The sequence below is a fragment of the Dreissena polymorpha genome, chromosome 1, assembly GCF_020536995.1.
Source record: "Dreissena polymorpha isolate Duluth1 chromosome 1, UMN_Dpol_1.0, whole genome shotgun sequence".
Classification (NCBI taxonomy): Eukaryota; Metazoa; Mollusca; class Bivalvia; order Myida; family Dreissenidae; genus Dreissena; species Dreissena polymorpha.
In genome coordinates this window covers 5873666-5898901 of record NC_068355.1, presented here as the reverse complement: position 1 = coordinate 5898901, position 25236 = coordinate 5873666, and the positions used below count along the sequence as shown (strand labels likewise).

The 25236-nt window shown below is 36.1% G+C and overlaps 2 protein-coding genes across 2 annotated transcripts in view; both read left to right on the top strand.

Annotated features, from left to right (window-relative positions):
* The window catches only part of LOC127869321 (tetratricopeptide repeat protein 28-like), a 138486-nt gene that overhangs the window by 25344 nt on the left and 87906 nt on the right, over nt 1-25236 (top strand). The window lies entirely within an intron of this gene.
* Nucleotides 11888-14190, top strand: LOC127869327 (tigger transposable element-derived protein 4-like). Its single transcript, XM_052411811.1, has 2 exons — nt 11888-12889; nt 13211-14190. The coding sequence occupies exons 1-2, from the start codon at nt 12154-12156 to the stop codon at nt 14152-14154; spliced, it is 1680 nt and encodes a 559-aa protein (XP_052267771.1). The 5' UTR covers nt 11888-12153; the 3' UTR covers nt 14155-14190.

Sequence of the window (25236 nt, the reverse complement as noted above, 5' to 3'; positions counted from 1 at the left end):
GCTTCCATACTTCCTTACTTCCATCACACTTATGTTACAGTTTCTCATAGCACCCTTAATTCTTTACCAATCTCTTTCATATTTGGCATGTAGGTACCTTGCATGGACCTCTTCCTTTTATGAGGTTTGAGGTCACTGTGGTCAAGGTCAAGGTCACCGAGGCTAATATTAGATTTTTCCGTCACACTTTTGTTACAGTTTCTCATAGCACCTTCAATACTTTACCGATCTCTTTCATATTTGGCATGTAGGTACCTTGAATGGACCTCTACCTTTTGATGAGGTTTGAGGTCACTGGGCTCAAGGTCACCAAGGCTTATATTAGATTTTCCGTCACGGTTTTCTTACAGTTTCTCATAGGGCCTTCAATACTTTACAGATGTCTTACATATTTGCCATGTAGGTACCTTGCATGGACCTCTACCTTTTGATGAGGTTTGAGGTCACTGGGCTCAAGATCACCGAGGCTATTAATATATTTTCCGTCACGCTTTTGTAACAGTTTCTCATAGCACCTTCAATACTACCAATCTCTTTCATATTTGGCATGTATGTACCTTGCATGGACCTCTCACTTTTGATGAGGTTTGAGGTCACTGGGGTCAAGGTCAAGGAAGGTTACCAAGGCTAATAATAGATTTTTTAAGGTGGTTATTAACACATAGATTGACAAAGCACATCATCGGGGAGCATCCATCAGTTTCACTGATATTCTTGTTTGTTATTTTTGTTGTTTTTCCGGGGGGGGGGGGGGGGGGGGGGGGGGAGTAATGTAACCTCAAAGAAATATTGTTTATGCCTAATGTATCTTGGGGACTTATTGTGGATTATAAATTTTATTCAGGTAAATTTAAGCAATATTGCCCAATACTGAATCATGACGTATGTTATGTCTTTGTATTATACATCTACTTAATGATAGAAATATAGTTAACATTCTTTATTGCTAATGGGGGAAAGCAGACATTAATGTGGATATCAAATACGCAAGAAAGTGATTACACGAAAAAATTTGATTAAGATAAAAATAATATAGCCATATGACAAAACAATGATTCAGGCAATGCCAAGAATAAGGTACACAAAAAGTGTATACTAAATGATGTGTAAAACAACAAAACTTTATAAAGAGATGATTATCAGTTGATTATCTGGGCCAAATATTCTCATCAGAGCTGGCTCTTCTAAATGAGTCTGCAGTGATCATAACTCCAGGCCGGCAAGTGCTCTGTGCAGAGTGGTCATGACCTTTCCTGTCCGTTATAAAGTCGCGCAAGGTCTCATGGTCTCATTAGCAGACATTATTGGTAGCTCCTGACCTGACTTTGTGGATGCTAGCCTCGAGGCACGCTGTCCGCATAAGACCCATTTTCAAAAGAAGGAGAATATTACATTCTCATTATACCGACATAAGGAATGTTTTTTTCTGTACGGTGGTATGTCACTCAGGTAATTGTATAACAACTTCATAATTGCTAAGGCGCTATTTTCTTCCTTAGCAGATTATTTTCATGTGAATTTTGGCAGGATTTTGGCTAAAATATCTTGGCGAATTTTGAAAAGATTGTCAAAGGAATGTGTGTAACACACAAATCCCAATCAATATTGGCTATCGCTACAATTTTCAAGCGATTGAAATACAAGGGTCAATGGAAGGGTAGCTAATTGTTTGACGTCCATTGTGTAATTGCGATTGTTTGACATTATTTTTTGTTATCAGGTTTGAACATCTTTCAGTTAATCTACAAAAGTCGAGTAATTATGTCTGGTGCGGGAGACAAAATTAGGTTTCAATGGTTACAAATTGAACTTACATGCAACTGTAATTCGATGTTTTTAAGTCCCTGATGAGAAACAAATTTTTTATCATTTTCTCAAAGGTTTTCAAATGATTTATATTTTTTTGAGTCATTGTTTGTTTTTCTTTTCAAATTCAAATAATGTCATATTATTATCAGCTATAGATAACTGTTTATCTAATAATCAATGCTAAATAATACAAATCTTAATAATGTCGTCAACCTTGTTATTAAGCTTTGTGTCATTTATTAGAACTATTAATGGAAATTGGTTGATAATAAAGTAACAGTAGAGCAATCCATTAAAACTTTGATAGTCAAAGGGTATTTTTAGATATTTAAAAAAATGCACATTTTCAATTAAACTTATAATTGGTCTATAGAAAATTGTGAATGATATGTCAGTCAACTTATTAGAGACTGAAGACAAAGATGTGTTCGATTTGGTAGTAATATGAGGTTTCTTATGCCCTGGTTAAGCTTTTCAATTCAACTTTAACTTTAAAAAGGCTTTACAATCCTGAATATGTAGCATAAATCGATGAAACATTTGGTTTAAGGTCATACTGTTATGCATTAAGTTCATTAAGAACATTTTAATCTCAATGTTAAGTTGCAACAACTAGCGGATTCTTTTAAAACTTGTGGTTTTCATTTGAATGCAAAATCTCAACATGTTAAAACGTGTGAGGGTATTTTTATAATATTGAAGGTAAATGAAGTATCATTTCACAGGATCTTTTAATCTTGTTTTGTTGATTTTTAAGATTGTTGCATGGGTTTTGCAATCTTAGCCTGACTTAAACTATGGGCTGCTTTTTTTTCAATTCCTGAAATTGTATTGAAAGTCACAAGGTTTAACGATTGTCTGTTTAAGGTTCTATTTTCTTTCAAATTTAATTTCTTTTTTCTATTAAGCCGACCCTCAGTATTTATTGGCTGAACATCCATAAACAAAGCATGTTGAAGAAGGAACCAGTTTCATTATGAACAGCTTTAGTTGTGCTGTCTGTCCCTCATCTGTCATTAGTGTCTTTATGCACTTCAATGTCTGTCAGTGTTACATTTGTGTCCTATTTAAGTATTGAAGCACTTGGCATTTTATCATGGGCATTAAATATCAGCCTTCAAGAACATCCTATCATAATTTGAGCTTATTGCAACGCTCGAGTCTCCTGCAGGTCTCACCACAGCGAAAGATAGGTTTGACGTCAGTGTTATCTGTCTGTCTGTCTGTCTGGTCTGACTGTCTGTCTGTTGTTCGTTTGTCCGTCCGTCTGTGTATCTAACTATCATTGAAAGGGGCACCTGTCGACGACTTCTGAATTGCTTGCTGTCCATCAGAGCATTTTTTTAAATAGATCTCTTAAATTTGGTGGCATCATGAATCATCATACTTGGATGCATTTATCTTTATAATATTCATTCTTTTTTAGGCAGGTCATAAAACAAACATAAATTACATGAAATGAAGCTTTTGTTTTGTCTTGAATTTCAAATCATGTTCAGTTGCAAAAAAATGGCTATGGTTTGTCAATATTAGATGACTTCATCTAGTTTGATCATTCAACTGTGGGCACTGGTGCATTATTTTTATAGCTTAAGGAGTTTGTTTGAAGAATGTTTCCAATCATGTGTAAATATTTGCAGACAAAAAAGAAAACTTTCAAATGAGACAAAACATGTGTGGTTCTTTTACCCCCCTGGTCAAGGTGAAGCATAATGAATAGTTACACCAAGGATTATTCGTTTATGCAAATATTACAATCTGAGAAGTTGAAAGGTAAATTATGGATTATAGATTAATGGGAAATTCATTAGGCTTCAGGTGTCACTACATTTTTGCATATTTATACATGTAAATTCTTAAAAAAACATTCACTGTACTTCGTGTATTTTGCCCATGAGTTTCTTTTATTTAAGTTGTTTCCTCGCCAATTGTGTTAATTGAGATATAAAGATCTGAATCATTCCACCTTTATTGAGTCAGTAGTCAGTTACTTACCTAAACTCTTAAATACTATAAACATGTGTAAATCACGCGATGTGCAATCGTCGAGCACTGTTCTTATTTTCAACCAATCGTCAGTTAACTGTATATTTAGATTGATACAATATGTACAAACTATTTCCCGAAAATCAGTAGAAACAAAAGTAAATATATAGAGAATAATAGGTTAGTGTTGATTATAGATCAGGTTTATCATGCGAGGCTTAGAAAACAAAAAGCACGAGCCTTGGCGAGTGCTTTTTCGTTTCGTGCCGAGCATGATAAACCTGATTTATAATCAACACTAATCTATTATTCTATTTATCCCATTTTTTATTTTGTAAACCTTTTTGTTTAAACAAAATTAGTTTGACTGGATAATGTCGCTGGATTTATGACCTTATTTTGTCGAAATATTGACATCATTTCCTGCCGTTGATTATAGATGATATTTAATCAACGGGGCTTTAATCAACCGAATTCGCTGTAAAAGTGGGATAAAATTTATTATGTGACAAAGCAATGTGTATAAGGCCGTCCATAAAGTATGTCATGATCCTGGGGAGAGGAGGGGTGTAAGAAACAGTGACAGTTTGTGACATGGGAGGGGGGGCAGGCCATGTGGGACATCACACAGTGTAAAACAAAGGCTAATAGCCGATAACTAAGCATAATAACATAATAACATTTCTACTAAATAATACAGAATAAAGTTTTATAAAAAAAAATAATTTCATAAATATTTTTAAACTAAATATATGACTTTATCAACAATAGAACTGTTGTTTACTCATGCATCTCGTTCATTCAGTAAATTCGATAGTTTGTATTTAATTAAATTCATTGGGATGTATTTTTAAATAAAGATTGTCGCATGTCATTAACGTTACGTCCGAACAAATAAAAAAGCGGATTTGCTGTCATAACCCAAAGTACAATTTAACTGTTTCGTTTTAATTTAAAGAAAATGACGCCAAAATCTTGTTAAACAATATTTAGTTTGTTACAAAAGTTGCAATTCAATGTATTTTTTTTCTAAATAGACGATCACTAATCCTTTTATCGCTTTCCTATGACAACACTCGCTAGCATAGTGTTATTTTTAACACCTTCTCAGCAATAAAGATCTATTGACTTTGTCACGCGCTCATGCGTTGTCGTTATGAATGCAGCCGATGATTGTTAATAATAGACATTCTTATTGTAACGTGCATCTGTTTCATTTGTGTTATTAATTTTCGCAACTCAAAACGACTGACACAATGGCCGTTGTTTTCAGTGAGTTCAAACATGGCTTTTGGAGTGAAATATACTGGCTGTTGGCCGTTACGGACAGTTTACCGTTATTCTTAAGTGTAATATAAATGATTTTCGTCAGGGTAATCCAGTAACTGGCTGTTGTCTGCAATTGACCGTTGTTCTCAAGTGACCGTTAGGTCATTTTCGACTTTATAATTTCTATAATCAGTGACACACTTATTGGTTAAAATAAAATAAAAAAGTGATGATGGATATATATTTTACAGTATTTGAAAACATGTTATCTTTGTTTAATATCCATGATATATGTGATGAAATTCTTATTAAAAAAGATTACTTGTTTGATCCTTTTAAACCAAAGCAATATATGCATTTTTGAACTCAAACACAGTGATATTTTTCTTTGCTCTTCAAAAATGATACTCTGGTAGACTTTTACCACTGATTTGAGTCATTTTTTTATAGCGCCCAATATTTGTTCACATAGAGATTTGCAAGCTTTTAATTGTTGTATGTTGACAAAACGTTCTTTCAGATTACTAGATCCAAAATTCTTTTGTGAACATTTTAAATGCATTTCGCTTCTTTGTGTCATTGAGGTAAAACCTGTAATTTTGTTGAAATATTTTCCTTTATTCAAACGTATAATCACTTTTTTCCCTATAAATCATGTTTGTAAAGCAATAATAGGAATGAAAAATTACATTATAATCTTAGACTTAAAATATGCCTGCATTCAAGCCAGTATTATACTTTTTCAAATGAGACTGTTTGTGTTATGGGAGTATGTTTACTAAATGAGAAAATGGTGAATAATAAGTTACAGTAATGAGTGATTTTTCGGGTTTCACTTTCACATAATTATGGTTAATTGGGTACATTGTAAGCCAAGACAGGGTATAATACATGTACTTAGTCAATTTATAGGGAAATAATAATAAATAAAATTATGAGAGGTTATAATTTTGAAAATGTAGAGGATTATTTTTAAAATATGTTTGGTTTCATATGTTGTAGAAATAAATTCTATACATGATGGTTATTATTGCCTTTTGAGCAGTATTTATGATTTGACAAAACTTCAGTTAAAAACATATGAAATTGAGCTTGAGCCTGAGTTCATTATTTCCTACTGATTTAACCCTTTCACACTTAGATTTTTCACGCATTTTTAGTCCCTAATAGAAAGTTATATTTAATCTAAGACCTTTCTTACTAGATTTGAGTTTTTAAGGCTTCATCTCCAATCCTCAGATACTGATGAGCAGCAAACAGCATAAAACCTGAACAGACTGCGAGTTACTCGCAGGCTGTTCTGGTTTTATGCTGTTTGCACATAGCCATTTTCACTTTGCTACTAACACGGCCTATACCACATGACTTTTTCGGATCTGTGTTGGGAGAATAAAGCACGACCCCGCAAACATTTTTAAGGATCTCTTTTTAAATATTTCACCATTTTTAATGGGATAAAGGGGAGAGCCCGCTCATTTGTAAGAGTTGTCTATAGGTATCATGATCTTTTTAAACAAATATGTATTTTTTCAGTTAAGTGCCACCGCGCGTTTGAACGGTTAGAAAAAATGTCGGATCAGTGTGGGGACTTCATATTACAAAGGCCCGGTTGCACTTTACTGAAGAAATACTTATTTGTTTAAAAAGATCATGATGCCTATAGACAAATCTTACACATGAGTGGGCTCTCCACTTTATCACATTTAAAATGGTGAAATATTTTAAAAGAGATCCTTAAAAATGTTAATTGGGTCGCGCTTTATTCTCCCAACACAGATCAGAAAAAGTCACGTGGTATAGGCACCGTGTCTAAGTGGGAAAGGGTAGACAGATTGTCCAATTGATTTTTTCTTGGGCTGATTTTAATGAAACTTCAAGAAACTGTTCCTTTAATTGTCCTATGACAATAAAACTTTATGACTCTGGTCATGAATACATCTTTTATTTAAGAACAATAAAAAAGCATTTTGTTTGTCCAGTCTCATTAACACTTGCAATTTTTGGCTGCAATTCATGCATATAAGTATGGAATTAATGTTCCCATTAGAATTTAAACATGCTGCCTACTTAAGTATAATTTTGGCCACAACCACTTGAACAAATCTTAGCAGTCAACGTTTTCCCGATAAAATGCAAACTGAAAGTACACTTTCCAATTATTAACCTTTCATGGCAAACATATCTTGATTGTGTCTGGTTTTATTTCAAGATGTGCCTGGTTGCACTGCACTGTCATATAGCAAAGTCTTGCTATGGTGTAGCAATAGTAAACCACTGAAAATATATATGCATGATGTTTATAATAAGTTAACCTTTTTGGAATGTCTTTTCCTATAGATACCCAAGTAATAATTCAAAGACGTTATTTTTAGCTCGACTATTATATATGAAATATATATAGTGGAGCTTTCCTACTCACCCCAGCGTCGGCGTTAGCGGTAGCGTGCAAATGTTAAAGTTTGCGTACCACCCCAAATTTTTCCTATGTCCCTTGACATATTGCTTTCATATTTTGCAAACTTCTTTACCAACATGACCCCAACCTATAAACAAGAGCAGACAACTGTATCAAGCATTTTGTAAGAATTATGGCCCTTTTTCCACTTAGAACATGCATATTATTGATAACTCTATGTTAAAGTTTGCGTACCACCCCGAATATTTCCTATGTCCCTTGACATATTGCTTTCATATCTTGCAAACTTCCTTACCAACATGACCCCAATCTATAAACAAGAGCAGACAACTGGATCAAGCATTTTGTAAGAATTATGGCCCTTTTTTCACATAGAATATGCATATTATTAATAAATCGATGTTAAAGTTTGCGTACCACCTCAAATATTTCCTATGTCCTTTGACATATTGCTTTCATATTTTGCATACTTCTTCACCAACATGACCCCTATCAATAAACAAGAGCAGACAACTGTATCAAGCATTTTGACAGAATTATGGCCCCTTTTATACTTAGATAATTGAACATTTGGTTAAGTTTTGTGTTTTGGTCAATTTTACTTCTAAAGTATCATAGATATGCTTTTTAGACTTGGAAAACTCGCTAACTATCGTAAGGGGACTGTACAGGGCAAGCTGCGTAAGTCTGGTTGGCTTTTAACAGAATTATGGCCTTTTTTGTCTTTGTAACTTTGAATATTTTGTCAAATTTTGTGTTTAGATCCACTTTACTTCTAAAGAATCAATGCTATTACTTTCAAACTTTAAATACTTTCTTACTATCATGATGTTACTGTATCTGGCAAGTTGAATTTGACCTTGACCTTTGAATGACCTTGACTCTCAATGTCAAATTAATAAATTTTGCTGAAATTGCCATAACTTCTTTATTGTCCCCTACCAGTTTCACCGGAGGGGACTTATGTTTTGCGCTCTGTGTGTCCGTCAGTCAGTCAGTCAGTAAGTCCGTCACTAATGTGAGTCTGTCACACTTTTCTGGATCCTGCGATAACTTTATATTTTTTCATGAAACTTGAAACATGGATAGATGGCAATATGGACATTATGCATGTCATTTCATTTTGTTCCTACATCAACAATTCTGGTTACTATGGCAACAAATAAACTAGAAATACTGGTTAAAATGGTGGTTTTCTGGATCCTGCGATAACTTTTAAAGTTCTTCATATTTTTTCATGAAACTTGAAATATGGATAGATGGCAATATGGAGATTATGCACGTCATTTTATTTTGTTCCTATGTAAAAAATTCTGGTTGCTATGGCAAAAAAAAATCTGACAATGCTGGAATTTCTGACAATGGTGGAGCTGGTAGGGGACCATATTACTTCACAATAGTCTTGTTTATGATCACATTTGATTCATACTTTGACAAAACAACACTTACCTGACATACCACAATGGACTCCACCCAAACCATCCCCCACGCCCCACCCCAGAATCCCCCCCCCCCCAATTTTTTTTTTCTTTTCTTTCTTTTTTTTGAAATATCATCTATTAAATGACCACACACCCACATTATGCCCCCTCTCCATGATGGCTTACGTTATACTGTCGACACTCGAATAGTCGAGCGCGCTGTCCTTTGAACGCTCTTGTTTTAATTGTTTTGGTGTGTGTGTATATCAGAATTTATTTTCAGGTCCTACTTGCCTCTTCACGATTCTTTGTAGCCCGACATGCCCCTGTGACCTTTCAGTGGGAAATATTTAATTTAGAGCCTAAGTAGGTCAAATTTACCCTGGGTAACTGCGTTTATGCCAAAAATGTTTTTTTTTTTATATAAAAAGTTCAGTGCATTCTGGCCAATGAGACCTTAATGTGCCTTGAAACGTGTGATGATGCTCTGATGTGGATTATGTTGGGTGTATTTTATATGTGTGTATGTCTGGTCGGAAGTGGGAGGGTTGGTCAAATCATTCGTGTCCTTTGGTCGTAAAGGCAGTTGCGTTGAGCTTCAGTTCTCAGAGTGTGGGATGTTACTTTAATGTGCCCTGGGTCTTGTGGTGGTGATCTGTGGATGGTTATGTATAGCATATTATAATATAGCGTCCGTCAGTCAGTCACAGAAGGCAGTAGCTTCTCGTCGCAGTTCCCAGTGTGCAAAGTACGCCGCCCTCGCACAAGCACATGCATGCCACACAGGCCAGACCCCGCTCGCCCGCACACACACATGGTCTCGCCCGGAGCCTCCAACCGCCAAAGTCTCTTAAGACAAATGCACTCTCATCCACCCTCTTGCTGCGCGCGACAACAAATCAGTCTATGGTCAAGCAAGGAGGCTCACAGCACAGCACCCCATCCGGAGTCGCCATTGCTCATTCCCACCTGCTTCCCAAGCATCCAGGCAGCACCCAAAAGCTGGACCATTTTTGATTTACATTTATATTTATATTAACTGCTTTAAATTAATAGGTCTTATAGTGATGAAATAATAGTATATGATGAATGGATGGCGTTATTTTAGAATAAGGTTTAGCCCCTTATTATAGTTATTAATATTATGCAGTATTCTTGTTATCTCAAGGATTAATATTATTGTTATTCAGGCATTGTTATTGGTTTTCTTATACTAGAGTGTGGTTTTTATTGTCTCCGCCCCAAGAGAGGTGTTAGTAGGGGTTTGAGCATTAAAAACTTGTATGCCTGGGATGATTGTATTTACAGTTTACAGGTCATATGTCTTTTTATCAGTATTCTGTTTATTTCACTTTCAAATGCAAATGTCAATGTTTGCCCTGAGCATTCCTATCTGCCATTGTTTTGACAAAAGGCTGTTGGTTTATGATGAAGGGTGTCTGCAAAGAGTTTGTCAATATTTGATCCTTGTAGATATGGCATTTATGTTTAAGGTTTGATTTATTCTTAGGCACCGTGGATTATAGTGGTAATTTTTCACCTCTTGTAATGTCCCTCTCAAGTGGCCCTTTCATGCTTTATTTGTTTTACCAAGCCTGTCAAAATATCAGTGTGTTTGCACAAAGAGAATTGCTTCGATTTCTTCTGTGTGATGTTTCTCATTTACAGTTTCTTTAATTGATGTCAAAATTTTCAAATATGATAACGCACTTGAGTGAGCACCAGGTATATGCGTAATCAATAATATGTGTATGCGTCTTAATGATGTGGTATTTTTGCCCAGCAAAGGTCATTTTTAATCTGAGACTATTAATAGATGCGGAAAATAAAAGTAAAGCTCAAGGGATATGGAAAATCCAATACACTATCATGCATCTGTTCCATAACCTTGTTAATAATACTTGCCACTAAATCGGGGTTAAATTTTATACGTCTGGGAAACGTTCTTTTGTTCTTAACAGATAGCGGTGATCTCTTGTATTCACGGATGCTAAACAACGCAATAGTATAAGGTTAAGTTTGTTTATATTCACAGTCCTTAATTTATAAAACGTTGAACATGTTGTTGTTATTTTGTTAAAGTTATCTCTATAAAATAAATAAAATGATAAACAGTGCACATGCATCTCAACCTGTGCGTGAAGACACACTCTTTATAAATTTGAATGGGTTGTGTTCATTTCAAACATGCGATTTAAAAAGCTATACAATAATTTAGAAAAATAAGTTGCGTCTAAGATTATGCTGTAGCGAACAACTCCAGTGCCTTCAGCGCTTTGATATTTGAACTGCTTTGCTCTGTACTGTATTTGTTTTGAATTTGTACATTGTGATGATCTTTAGTGCAGCCGTATTATTTGTAGTTAGTTTATATAGACACCTGAGTTCTGGCAGGTGTCTGTCTTAAATTTCCACTTCTGTCGTAAAAAATGCTGGAAAATATCAGCTGCTTAACACGAACTAGCTTGGAAACTTCCATTATCGTCGTGCGCGTCAAACATTTTACAATCTGTTCAGGGACCTGAACTGTCGGGGAGCATACGTTGTGAAGATAATTCCCTCTATTTTAACTGCGCAGGTGGTGATGCAAAGTAAGTTATTAAAATATTCATTCTCAAATGATCCCACACTTGGAAGGCATTCCCGAAATTTGCGTTTGGTCTACAAAGCCCCCTTTTTTTTCTGAGGAAAATTTTGCCAAAAATTAGGGGAAGCCACCAATATTCTCTGTACAGTCCAACCTGCCCGAGCGACCGCCTGTTAATAGCGACCGACAGTCAATAACGACCACACCGATTTCCTCCCGAACGATTTCACTATATATTGAACCTGCGAATAAAGCCCACCTGTGAACAAAGACCAACGACCACCCTTTTACATTCCCAAACTCCATTTTGATAGCTTACAACGACCACTGCAATCATAAAAATCGCAACTTTCAAAAAACAAAATGGCCGCAGGACGCTGTGTAGTCACATGATACACATCTTACCAGTGGACTCGTCGGTCGCTATGGAGATATTGGCAAGTGACAGTTTATTGCACTCGATAGCAGTTGTTTGTTTATTTAACATGCATTGCTAATTGGTAGTCGCCTGCTTCTTTTATGCATTTGACAGTTTGTCAAAAGTGTAAAAATTTGCCTTTGTATTTAAGTGACTCGCGATTAATGTACTAATTGCCGAAAATATCAAAGACAAATTTGGCTTTCATAAACTCATTAAGGAAATTAACGGTTTCATATCATTTACGATGCCTATTAAAGACAAACATTTTGATAGTCATTCTCTTCTTAAATTTCTCCGTAATAAGACGTTCATAGATTATAGAAAAGTAAATTGTCAGTTCAAGTTAACCATCATGGCTTCCAAGCGTAAGTTCTTGACTTTGGAAGAACGCGTTAAGGTCATTAGTTTGTTAGGTGAAGGACACAGTTGTAGACGAGTGGCTAGTGATCTTGGTGTAGGAAAAACTCAAATTCAGAGCATTTTAAAGCGTAAACGTGAGATTATGGACGAATTCGAGGAGAACGTAAACTGTGAAAGTAAACGCCCTAAGCGTGAGTCGGAATTCGCGTCAGTGAATGACTTAGTGCATAAGTGGTTTGTTGACGCAAGTGCAAGGCTCTTGCCTGTGTCTGGACCTATGATCCAGGAGAAAGCCTTGAAGTTTGCGTGTGAGTTAGGATATTTGGACTTTAAGGCTAGCAATGGCTGGCTCGCGTCTTTTGTAAAAAGAAACAGCATTGTATTTAAGATTCAGAGTGGTGAGCGGGGTGAAGTCAAGAGTGATATTGTAAGAGACTGGAAGGAGAGGCTACCCACTGTGTGTGCCGGGTACGAACCCAAGGACATCTTCAATATGGATGAGAGCGGTCTATTCTTTAGGGATTCGACCCGGTCGACCTACTTCACCAAGGGTGAATCGTGCGCCGGCGGCAAGCGATCAAAGCTTCGCATCACAATTGCACTCTGTGCATCCATGACAGGTAATGTAACATTATGTTAGTGATATTAGACGCATTTTTCACAGTTGAATTGAGCTGAAAATAATTAATAAAAGTTGTTTATTAAAAATATATTTTATATTCCATATTTTACATGACTCATCCAGTCCTCTAAGCCGAAATGATCCGTAAAACAAAATTGTGTCTGTGTGTCGTTCGAACGAATCTGCAATAAAACTTCACATCGTACATGCATGATCAGTTGTCAAACGAAAGATTGACAAATTGATATTCAAATGCATTATTTTTCTCTTTAAAAATGAGAACACATCATTATCTTAAAATTTATGTTTGTCTTTTTAGGCGAGAAGCTGAAGCCGCTCGTTATTGGAAAGTCACGGAAGCCGCGCTGCTTTGGATCCATAGACGTACGTAAGCTACCGGTCCGTTATGAGGCGAATCGAAAAGCTTGGATGATCACCCCTCTGATGGAGGTTTGGCTCAGGGACCTTGATCGCCAGATGGGGAAGCAGAAGCGAAACATCCTGTTGCTGCTCGACAACGCCCCAGTCCACCCCGACATCAAACTGAAAAACGTGAACTTACAGTTCCTTCCGCCGAACAGGACGTCTTTGGTACAGCCAATGGATGCGGGAATAATTAAGGCGGTGAAACTTAAGTTCCGGAAGCGGCAGCTCAAGTACGTCCTGGAAGAGATGGACCGTCATCCCACCAAGCTTGGTCCCGAAATACTGCGCGACATCTCGATCCTCGACGCCATCTATTGGATCTCGGCTGCTTGGCGGGAACTCTCAACAGAGACGATTTCAAAGTGCTTCGGGAAGTGTGGCCTCACACCTGACTTCCTAACAACGGGCGACCATACGACCGTCGTGAGTGACACTGATTTTGAACCTGAGGACGATCTTCCCCTGTCCATGCTTCGTGTCTCCAAGGAGCTCTTCAATTGTGATATCACTGAACTCGACAAGATTGACAACAATCTGCCGACTTGCGATAGCAACATGGATTTCTGGGAGCGACCGGCACCCCAGATCCTCGCTGATCTCAATGGAAACACCGCCGCCGATGCCGCCGCTGAGCATGACGAGAACGACGATGGAACAGAAGCTCCCAAGTGTGTAAGTGTTAGTGAAGCAGCTGAGTGCCTTCAGAAGCTGCGCTCGTTTGCAGTTCTTAAAAATGACTGCTTGCTGAACTCAATCATGGAAGCACAGGATGTGTTTATCAAATATAGGATGGACTCTAGTGTCAAGCAGAGTAAAATAAGTGATTTTTTTAAGTGAGTGTTTTGATTTTGTGTGTGTCTTGAGTGAAGGGGGACGGGGTCGTAGTGCTTATTGTGTGTTGTTGTTTCTACAGGTATTTCATGTATAAATGTTTGCTATGTTATGTGTATTTTGTACTTTGTTCTTTGTAGAATTACATGTACATGTACGTATACATGTATGTCAATAGTTATTTATACAGTATATGACAAATTAAATAAATAATTAAAACATAAGGGAATAGAAATGCAACATGTAATAAATATACAAATGTAAAACAAAACTGTGTTTTCAATCCTTTATTTCATTATACATGCATAAGTATTCAAACATTTAAACAATAGAGCACATACATAGATAAGGTACCAGTTAAAAAAATATTAGCATATTTTGCAAAGTTTCGATCGACCCTGCGAATAAAGACCACCTGTGAACAAAGACCACAACGACCAAATCCCTTGAGTGGTCTTTATTGACAGGTTGGACTGTATAGTCAATGGATTATTTTCATAGAATTTCTTGCTAGAATTTCTGTCTCATGCATTTGATCTAAGGCATGTAAGTTATTTGTTGTAAAGTAAATAAATTCAACACAAAGTTGTAGCTCCAAAGCATTGAAACAGAATAATGATTGCTGGTATTTTATTGCTCCTTTAAATAGTTCTTTAAACAAGCAATTTTTATGCCCCCGGATCAAATGATCGGGGGTATATTGTTTTTGGCCTGTCTGTCTGTCATTCTGTCTGTCTGTCATTCTGTCCCAAAACTTTAACCTTGGTTTAAGTTAAGGTTAAAGTTTTGCAATAACTTTTGCAATATTAAAGATAGCAACTTGAAATTTGGCATGCATGTGTATCTCATAGAGCTGCACATTTTGAGTGGTGAAAAGTCAAGGTCAATGTCATCCTTCAAGGTCAAAGGTAAAAAAAAAAATCCAAGGGAAGTAATAAGCTTTAAAGGGCGATAATTATCTGTACCTGCCAAATGATAAAAAATAAAATAGAACAAAAGCGGGGCATAAGGGGGCATTGTGTTTTTGACAAACACATCTCTTGTTTCTATCATGCCTTACCAATAGCATTTTTGACAATAGAATGATTACTGTGTGATTCTGGTCACCCTAAATAATTTATTATGTAAACGCGCTGTCAATACTGAGAGTTCCCATGGCAATAAAGTAATTTAATTGTGATACATACCATTAGTTATAAGAGGATCATCACTATTTGTCAACCCACATATTCTGTTTGTAATGTTCACTTGTTTGGGTCAATATAGGTGTTAGGGTCAATGAAAAAAAACACCTTTTATTGTAGAAGTAAAAACATACTTAAATCTTAAGCCATCATCATAATTTCCACTACAAACATTACCCTTTTATAATTACCTCACATAAGGAAGTAGAGTGGGATATACTGGATATGTCATGAATGACTACATCTGTCTTTCCGCAATTCTGTCTGTTTTCCCCCAAGCCATATGTCAGTCTTTCTGACCTTAGACACAAACTTGTCTGACACAGTATTCTTGCACTTTCCTATGTTCAGCATTCAAGCTTGCATGCATAGGTCCTTATGCTCATTTTTGAGTTGTAAATATGCAATTGTTATTTGCCTTTGTGAAAAATTTCTGAAGTTATGTCCCTTTTTGTCAACTTTGACTTTCTATAACATGATTATTAGAAATTGTTAGTGACTAGGTCATCAGGTTTATATCGTTTATATTGTTAAACTTTATTAATATTTTCTCTCTGACAGGCGTTTCATGTTTGATTTATATTTTTAGCAGTCACATAAACAACCAAGCTATGTAATATGGATCTTTTACACTCATTATACCCCCACAAACGAAGTTTAGGGGGGTATATAGGAGTGAGCTTGTCTGTCTGTCTGTCGGTCGGTCAGAAGTTGTATCTACATGATGTCTAGGCCAAGTTCGAACATGGGCCTTGTCGGGTCAAAAACTAGGTCATGGGGTCACTTAGTGCATTTTAAACATTCAGCATATTGTCCGCTCTTTAATTCAAGTAGTTTTCATCCGATCTTCAACAAACTTGGTCAGAAGTTGTATCTAGATGATGTCTAGGCCAAGTTCAAACATGGGCCTTTCCGGGTCAAAAACTAGGTCACAGGGTAACTAAGTACGTTTTACACATTGAGCATGGTGTCCGCTCTCTATTTCAAGTAGTTTAAATCCGATCTTCACCACACTGGGTCAAAAGTTGTAACTAGATGATGTGTAGGTCAAATCGAACATGGGCCATGCCGGGTCAAAAACCAGGTCACGGGGGTCACTTAGTGTGTTTTAAACCTCACCATGTTGTTCGCTCTCTAATTCAAGAAGTTTTTATCCAATCTTTACCAAAATTGGTCAGAAGTTGTATCTTGATAATGTCTAGAGCAAGTTTGAATATGGGTCATGCCGGGTCAAAAACAAGGTCACGGGGTCACTTAGGGTGTTTTAAACATCACAATGTTGTCCGCTCTCTAATTCAAGTAGTTTTCATCTGATCTTCACCAAACTTGGTCAGAAGTTATATCTAGATGATCTTAAGGCAAAGTTGGAACATGGGCCTTGCCGGATCAAAAACTAGGTCATGGGGTCACTTAGTGCGTTTTTTAACATTCAGCATGGTGTCCGCTCTGTAATTCAAGTAGTTTACATCCGATCTTCACTAAACTTGGTCAGAAGTTTTATGGAGATGATCTTAAGGCCAAGTTAGAACATGGGCCTTTCTGGGTCAAAATCTTGGTCAAGGGGTCACTTAGTGCGTTTTAAAAATTGAGCATGGTGTTCGCTGTTTTTTGTGAAGACGACATGCAAAATATTATGTGTCAATGGGGCATGTGGGTGTATTCATCACGTCTGTAACAAAGCTCTAGTTTAATTTCATCGTTCCTCAAAAAGTTGTAACTCTGTTACACTGGTCTCTTTCGTACCATTGAGCAATTAAATGGTAACTAAACTGAATGCGTTTTAATTCCCTTTTATTATTGTTATACCCCCATTACCATTGGTAATGGGGGCTATATAGGAGTCACTTTGTCGATCGGTCGGTCCGTCCGTCCGTCAGTCTGTCCCGAAACTTTATCCAATCTTCACCAAATTTGGTCAGAAATTGTATCTAGATGATGTTTAGGTCCAGTTTGAATATGGGTAATGCCAGATCAAAAACTAGGTTACCGTGTCACTTAGTGTGTTTAAAACTAAACGTTTGACCGGACAATAACTATGTCATTTATCGTTAGATTTTAAAATGACTTGATACATTTGTTCACCATCATGGGGCCATAACTTTGTCATTTATTGAGAGATTTTAAAATCATTTGGCAAATTTGTTCACCATCATTGGACGGTGTGTTGCGCAAAAGAATTACTTCGATATCTCAAAGGTCAAGGTCACACTTTGAGTTCAACGATCATAAATGAGCTTGTCCGGGCCATAACTATGTCATTCATTGTAAGATTTTAAAATCATTTGGCACATATGTTCACCATCATTGGACAGTGTGTTGCGCGAAAGAATTACGTCGATATCTCCAAGGTCAAGTTCACACTTAAAGTTCAAAGGTCAAAAATGGCCATAAATGAGCTTGTCCAGGCCATAACTATGTTGTTCATTGTGAGAATTTTAAATCATTTGGCACATTTTTTTAAGCATCATTAGACGGTGTGTCGCGCGAAAGAATTACGTCGATATCTCCAAGGTCAAGGTCACACTTTGAGTTCAAAGGTAAAAAATGGCCATAAATGAGCTTGTCTGGGCCATAACTATGTCGTTCATAGTGAGATTTTAAAATCATTTGGCACATTTGTTCACCATCATTGGACGGTGTGTCGCGCGAAAGAATTATGTCGATATCTCATAGATCAAGGTCACACTTTTTGCTTAAATGTCAAAAATGGCAATAAATGATCTTGTCTGGGCCATAACTATGTCATTCATTGTGAGATTTAAAAATGACTGTACATTAATTTTGTTCACAGTCATTAGACGGCGTGTTATGTAAAAGAATTCAAGAGTTCAAAGGTCCAAATGGCTATAAATGATAATTGCTAAATAATTCTTAAAAATCGCCATAAATTAGATTCTCTTGTTTTGTGAAGACAGCATGCAAAATAGTCTGTGTCAATGCAGGGGGGGTATACGTCACGTCTGTGACAAACTTCTAGTTTAATTTGAGGTTAAATTTTATTTACACTTATATGTATCATGAATATTGCTGGGCCAAGTGTGAGGTTGAGTGCTCCAAAACCGGTTTAAACCCCCATTGCATTGCATTGACCGTTCAAAGGCGGTGACCCCAGCTTTATTCTTCTATGTGTGTATGTAATGTTTCCTATTGTTCTGTTTCGTACTGTTTTGGCAATTTGTCACTTGCCTTAAATAAAGGACCAACTAATTGTATATAATGAGAATGCAATACTGCTTCAGCAGCTGGAGTTTCACTTCTTTATATCAGTGTTTTTTTTCACAAATAGGGGAATGGTGGCGGGGCCCATCCAAAGGGGAAAAACGCGTCGTTTTTTTAGAAAAAAGGGAAAACAATAAAAAAAATCACTCTTTTTATATGTTATGATATTTATTATATGAATACACATGATTGTATGCATGTAATATTCACAGCTGAATTTCTCTGTCCTTTTTCTTAAATATATATATCAATGATTTTTTCAACAGTAGTTTCAGACAATTCAGCCTTCATGCACAGTCTCAGTTTTCCTAGCCATATTGAGTCTAATCGGGATTTTTTAATCGATAAAATAGCAAATTTGAGCATTTTTTTCAATAAAATGGACCAAAGTGGAATGTTTTTATCAAAAAATATTGACACAATATAGATACATCATGCCTTTTCCTGACCATTTTGGGAAAAAAGGCAATTTATATTATGAAAAGTCCAGTTTTGGGAAAAAATAAATTAATATAACTCTTTATAATAATATAAAAAAACATATTACTTTGTTATATACTTTGTTACTTGCTTATGAAATAAATTTGAGATATATTAATCATTAGAGAGTTCTTTCAAAAAAAAATAAAAATTTTTTTTATTTTTTTTATTAACTTCTGGAGGGGATTTTTTCTACAAAATAGGGGGAAAATATATACTCTTTTTTGAGGGGAATGGGGCCGAATATCGGCCCCGAAATTGCCATAAAAAAACACTGTATATTGAATGATGATTGTACATCAAAATGTTTACATCAAGGGCAAATATTTGGTATACATGTGGACCACTGAAATAATAGCGGAAGCTGGTATTCAGAGCACTCCTTTGAAAGGTCTTGTTTTAATGAAATTGTTGATGCAAACTTATCATGTATAACATTGCAAATATTTACACATGGATATCATACTCTTCAAAATGGGGAAGCACATGGATTAGATAAGTCAGTTGCCATGTTTGTACAAACAATTATTAAAGATTGCAGTGCCGTGGTTGCCTGCTGGAACAACAATGAAATAAATATGTCACTGTGATTTGATAATTGCTAATTAATCAAATAATTAACAGAAGCGGAAATTACTTGCTTGTAGAAAATGTTATTTTTGAATTCTTAGCCATGGTTTAGGAGACAGTCAGCTTGAAGCATATCTTTTCATGAAGGGACTAAAACTTATTGATAAGAAACATGTCCACTTGTTATTTGCAAATCAAATATTTAAAAAATGCTGATAGTCAGTATCAGTTTAGTGATTTGTCATACAGTATGAGAACCAAAGTGTTTAATTTTGTATGCCTTATGTATAATTTCATTAATCAATAAGAAAAATTAAGTGGAAGAAGATAGTACAGGTACAGATACATGTTGTTTTTTGTGTGAAAAAGGGTGGTCAAAATTTCATGAATGTTAGGAACTATCGGTATACCACAGTTGGACGGTTTAATGCTCCCCATATATATATATATGGGGGGCATATAGTTGCCAGTTTGTACTTCCGTACTTCCTTCCGTCACACTTTTGTTAAAGTTTCTCATAGCGCCTTCAATTTTTTACCGATCTCTTACATATTTGGCATGTAGGTACCTTGCATGGACCTCTACCTTTTGATGAGGTTTGATGTCTATGGGGTCAAGGTCATGGAGGCTAATAATAGATGTTCCGTCACAATTTATAGCTTGACTATTATATATGAAATATATATAGTGGAGCTATCCTACTCACCCCGGCATTGGCATGAGCGTGAGCGTGCAAATGTTAAAGTTTTCGTACCACCCCAAATATTTCCTATGTCCCTTGATATATTGCTTTAATATTGTGCATACTTCTTTACCAACATGACCCCAACCTATAAACAAGAGCAGTAAACTGTATCAAGCATTTTGAAAGAATTATGGTCCTTTTTTAACTTAGAATATGCATATTATTTATAAATCTATGTTAAAGTTTGCGTACCACCTCAAATATTTTCAATGTCCATTGACATATTGCTTTCATATTTTGCAAACTTCTTTACCAACATGACCCCAGTCTATAAACAAGAGCAGACAACTGTATCAAGCATTTTGTAAGAATTATGGCCATTTTTCCATTTAGAATATGCATATACTGTAAAACCATTAAATTTCGTGTGGTTCCAATTTTCGTGGATTTTGTTGGTCCGCTGAACCACGAATTCAAGTACCAACGAAAATATATACATTTTTAATCTGAAATCGGTCATTTCGGAATGTCACATCCGACATTTTCTTTTGTTGTCAGTTATCCCATATATTTGTTTTTTGTAAAAATTACTTCACTTCAAATAAACTTAAACAGTTTACAGATTTATCACATGTGTCAATTAGTGCCAATTAGAGTTACAAGTTAAAGTTAAAAGAGACATAACGGTTTTCGCACGTGTATTTTGGGGACCTTATTACTCAATTGTTACTTCTAGGGGACCAATTGTGCTGAGAATTGCAAATATTGTCAAAACAAAACTGATGGCAATTAGCGAGCTGGTATCCACAGATGCGCCGCTTTATCGCTCTTATCGACAATTATCGGCGACACTTTCATGCTTCAGTGCACATTAACCTTAAGCTTGCTGTCAACACAGATTAGCAGATTATGCTTTATTATTACTCTGGTTGTTTTAATTAAAGTTTAATTATTATGACAGTCAGTCTTCCCCGAAAATTTGAAATCCACGAAATTACGTATCAACGAATTAGATGTTTTTCATTGAAATCCACGAAATTACGTGTCAACGAATTAGTTGTTTTTATTTAACCACACAATTTCATACCAACGAATTTCTATATGTTTACAGTAATTGATAAAACTATGTTCAAGTTTGCGTACCACCTCAAATATAGTCAATGTCCCTTGACATTATTGCTTTCATATTTTGCAAACTTCTTTACCAACATGACCCCAATCTATTAACAAGAGCAGACAACTGCAGCAAGGATTTTGTAAGAATTATGGCCCTTTTTTGTCTTAGTAACTGAATATTTTGTTAAATTTTGAGTTTAACTCCACTTGACTTCTAAAGTATCAAAGCTATTGCTTTCAAACTTCAAATATTTTCTTACTATCATGAGGGTACTGTACCTGGCAAGTTCAATTTGACCTTGACCTTTGAATGACCTTGACTCTCAAGATCAAAAGAATAAATTTTAGTTAAATTGCCATAACTTCTTTATTTATGATCAGATTTAATTAGTACTTTGACAAAACAACACTTACCTGAATACCACAATGTATTCCACCCAAACAATACCCCACGCCCCAACCCAGAATCCCTGCCCCCACCCCCCCCCCCTCCCAAAAAAAAAGATCGTCTTAATAAATGACCACACACCACATTATACCCCCCTCTCAACACTCCTCCTACCCAACCCAAAAAGGATATTGTTTTCTTTGAAACATGGTTAAAAAAAACAACAATTATTTATTTACTTTACTTTTGAAGGACCTTCCAAACTTCCCACCCAAGCTATTGCTATAAAACTTGAAGTAAAATCTTATTAGTTTGTTTTATGTCTTTACAAATGTTCAATAGATTGTGGAAAATATACCTGAACTATTACCTTGACCTTATTGAATAATTTGAACAATTTCCCCATGATGGCTTACGTTATACTGTCAAGCAATCGAATAGTCGAGCGCGCTGTCCTCTGACAGCTCTTGTTTAAAACTGTTTTACATAGCGCCTTCAATATTTTACCGATCTCTAACATATTTGGCATGTAGGTACCTTGCATGGACCTCTACCTTTTGATGAGGTTTGATGTCACTGGGGTCAAGGCCACCGAAGCTAATAATATATTTTCCGTCACACTTGTGTTACAGTTTCTCATAGCGCCTTCAATACTTTACCGATCTCTTACATATTTGGCATGTAGGTATCTTGCATGGACTTCTACCTTTTGATGAGGTTTGACGTAACTGAGGTCAAGGTCAAGGACACCGAGGCTAATAATGAATTTTCCGTCACACTTTTGTTACAGTTTCTCATAGCACCTTCAATACTTTACCAATCTCTTACATATTTGGCATGTAGGTACCTTGCATGGACCTCTACCTTTTGATGAGGTTTGATGTCTATGGGGTCAAGGTCAAGTTCACTGAGGCTAATAATAGATTTTTTGTCAAACTTTTGTTACAGTTTCTCATAGTGCCTTCAATATTTTACCGATCTCTTGCATATTTGGCATGTAGGTACCTTGCATGGACCTCTACCTTTTGATGAGGTTTGATGTCTATGGGGTCAAGGTCAAGGTCACCGAGGCTAATAATAGATTTTTTGTCAAACTTTTGTTACAGTTTCTCATAGCGCCTTCAATATTTTACCGATCTCTTACATATTTGGCATGTAGGTACCTTTCATGGACCTCTACCTTTTGATTAGGTTTGAGGTCACTATGGTCAAGGTCACAGAGGCAAATATAAGATTTTCTCAAGGTAAAACAAGGGGAGCATCCATCGTTTTCAACAATACTTGTTTTTACTATACTGTCCTTTGAAGAAGAGGGGGTATAATTTTTTTGCTGGATGTTGGTTTGTCTGTCTGTTGGAAGACCAGTTTGTTTCTGATCAATAACTTGTGAACGGATTGACCATTGGCTTGTTTTTTCTCATGTGCATTGGCCTTTGCCAGTAGATGACCACTATTGAAATTGCGATGACTAGTTCAAAGGTCTAGGTCATTGTCTCAATAAGATTTTAAATTGTTTCTGACCAATTACTTGTGAACAGAGGGACCAATTTGCTCGATACTTACCATGTGCATTGGCTTTAGACAGTAGATGGCCCTTATTGAAATTGGGGTCACTAGTTCAAAGGTCAAGGTCACTGTGACACTAATATGACCAGATTAACTCTTATGGTAAGTTTTGTTGCAAAAAATCCTTTGTGAAGGCCCTGTTTGGGGGGACTTTTGTCTCTGATCCAGGAGCTTTTGTTAATTTATTGAAAATGTTCACAAAGTTGGCAACTTAATGCACATGTTTAAGGTTAGAACGTTGTCTTTGTTACTATACATTCCTTAAAAATTGTTATAACTTATAATGAACATGAGGATATTGTTAATTTAAGTATTTGTGATTTATTCAAAACTAACAGTATAATATTGTATTTTGTTGTTAATTGTTTAATAGGACTACACATGTATTTCATGATTATTATGCTCCCCTTCGAAGAAGAGGGGGTATATTGTTTTGCACATGTCGGTTGGTTTGTCGGTCGGTCTGTCCACCAGATGGTTTCCGGATGATAACTCAAGAACACTTAGGCCTAGGATCATGAAACTTCATAGGTACATTGATCATGACTGGCAGATGACCCCTATTGATTTTCAGTTCACTCGGTCAAAGGTAAAGGTCACAGTGGCTCGAAATAGTAAATTGGTTTCAGGATGATAACTCAAGAATGCTTAGGCCTAGGACCATGAAACTTCATAGGTAAATTGATCATGACTGGCAGATGACCCCTATTGATGTTTAGGTCTAGGGCTGCAACGGGTACCCGAAATATCCGATGATATCGGATCCAACTTCAGATTCGCGGGTACGGATCCACCCCTGAAAATTTGAATATTTATTTTCATAGTTGTATGTAACCTAGCGCTGTTTTCACGAGTATTGTTTTTATACAGACTGGTGCTGTTTAAAATATAAAAGATACGTATTATAGTCGATATTTATTGACGTCTGATAGTCAAATAGCAGATCATTCGAGATCCTTCGGCTTTTATTGTCTAAGAGTGTCATTGGACATTCCGTAATGAGCGCCGAAGCAAAACTAATTCAAAATCATGGAGGATTTACACATTACAAATGCAATTCCTAATGGCAATAAGTAAGTTTTCAATCCTTATTGTCTTTCTGGGTTGTATTAAAAACAAGGTAGTGGATCCAGTGTGGCTGGAATGTTATTCAGTAAATTTTGCATAATTTCGCGACCTGTCAAATTATGTTCCTGCATCATGTATTGTCTTAAAAGCATCTTTTGTCATATACTAAGTTTAAATGCTATCTTGTTTTTAGTCAAATTATACTTCTAAAACATTGATTTCTTTAATTTAGACAGAATTTTCTCTTATCTGAGGGATCCGGATCCCAAAAAAATCCGAAGAAACCTTATTTGGATTCGGATTCGGATCCGAACAAATTTTTTGGATTCGTTGCAGCCCTATTTAGGTCACTAGGTCAAAGGTCAAGGTCACGGTGACTTGAAATAGTAAAATGGTTTCCGGATGATAGCTCAAAAATGCTTAAGCCTAGGATCATGAAACTTCATAGGTACATTGATCATGACTGGCAGATGACCCCTATTGATTTTAAGGTCAAAGGTCAAGGTCACAGTGACTCGAAACAGTAAAATGATTTCCGGATGATAACTCAAGAATGCTTACACCTAGGATCATGAAACTTCATAGGAACATTGATCATGACTGGCAGATGACCCCTATTGATTTTCAGGTCACTAGGTCAAAGGTCAAGGTCACAGTGACTGGAAACAGTAAAATGGTTTCCGGGTGATAGCTCAATAATACTTAGGCCTAGGATCATAAAACTTCACAGGTACATGTTTTTAATTTTTTAAGGCTAGAGAATCTTCACATTTCAAAAGGTATTTCTTTTCTTTAAAGGATCATTATATATA

What these genes read in the sequence shown, in the direction of transcription:
- LOC127869327 (XM_052411811.1), top strand. Translation starts at nt 12,154, where the DNA reads ATGCCTATTAAAGACAAACATTTTGATAGTCATTCTCTTCTTAAATTT. An exon ending in ACTCTGTGCATCCATGACAG is followed by an intron (nt 12,890 to 13,210) that starts GTAATGTAACAT and finishes TTGTCTTTTTAG; the next exon opens with GCGAGAAGCTGAAGCCGCTC.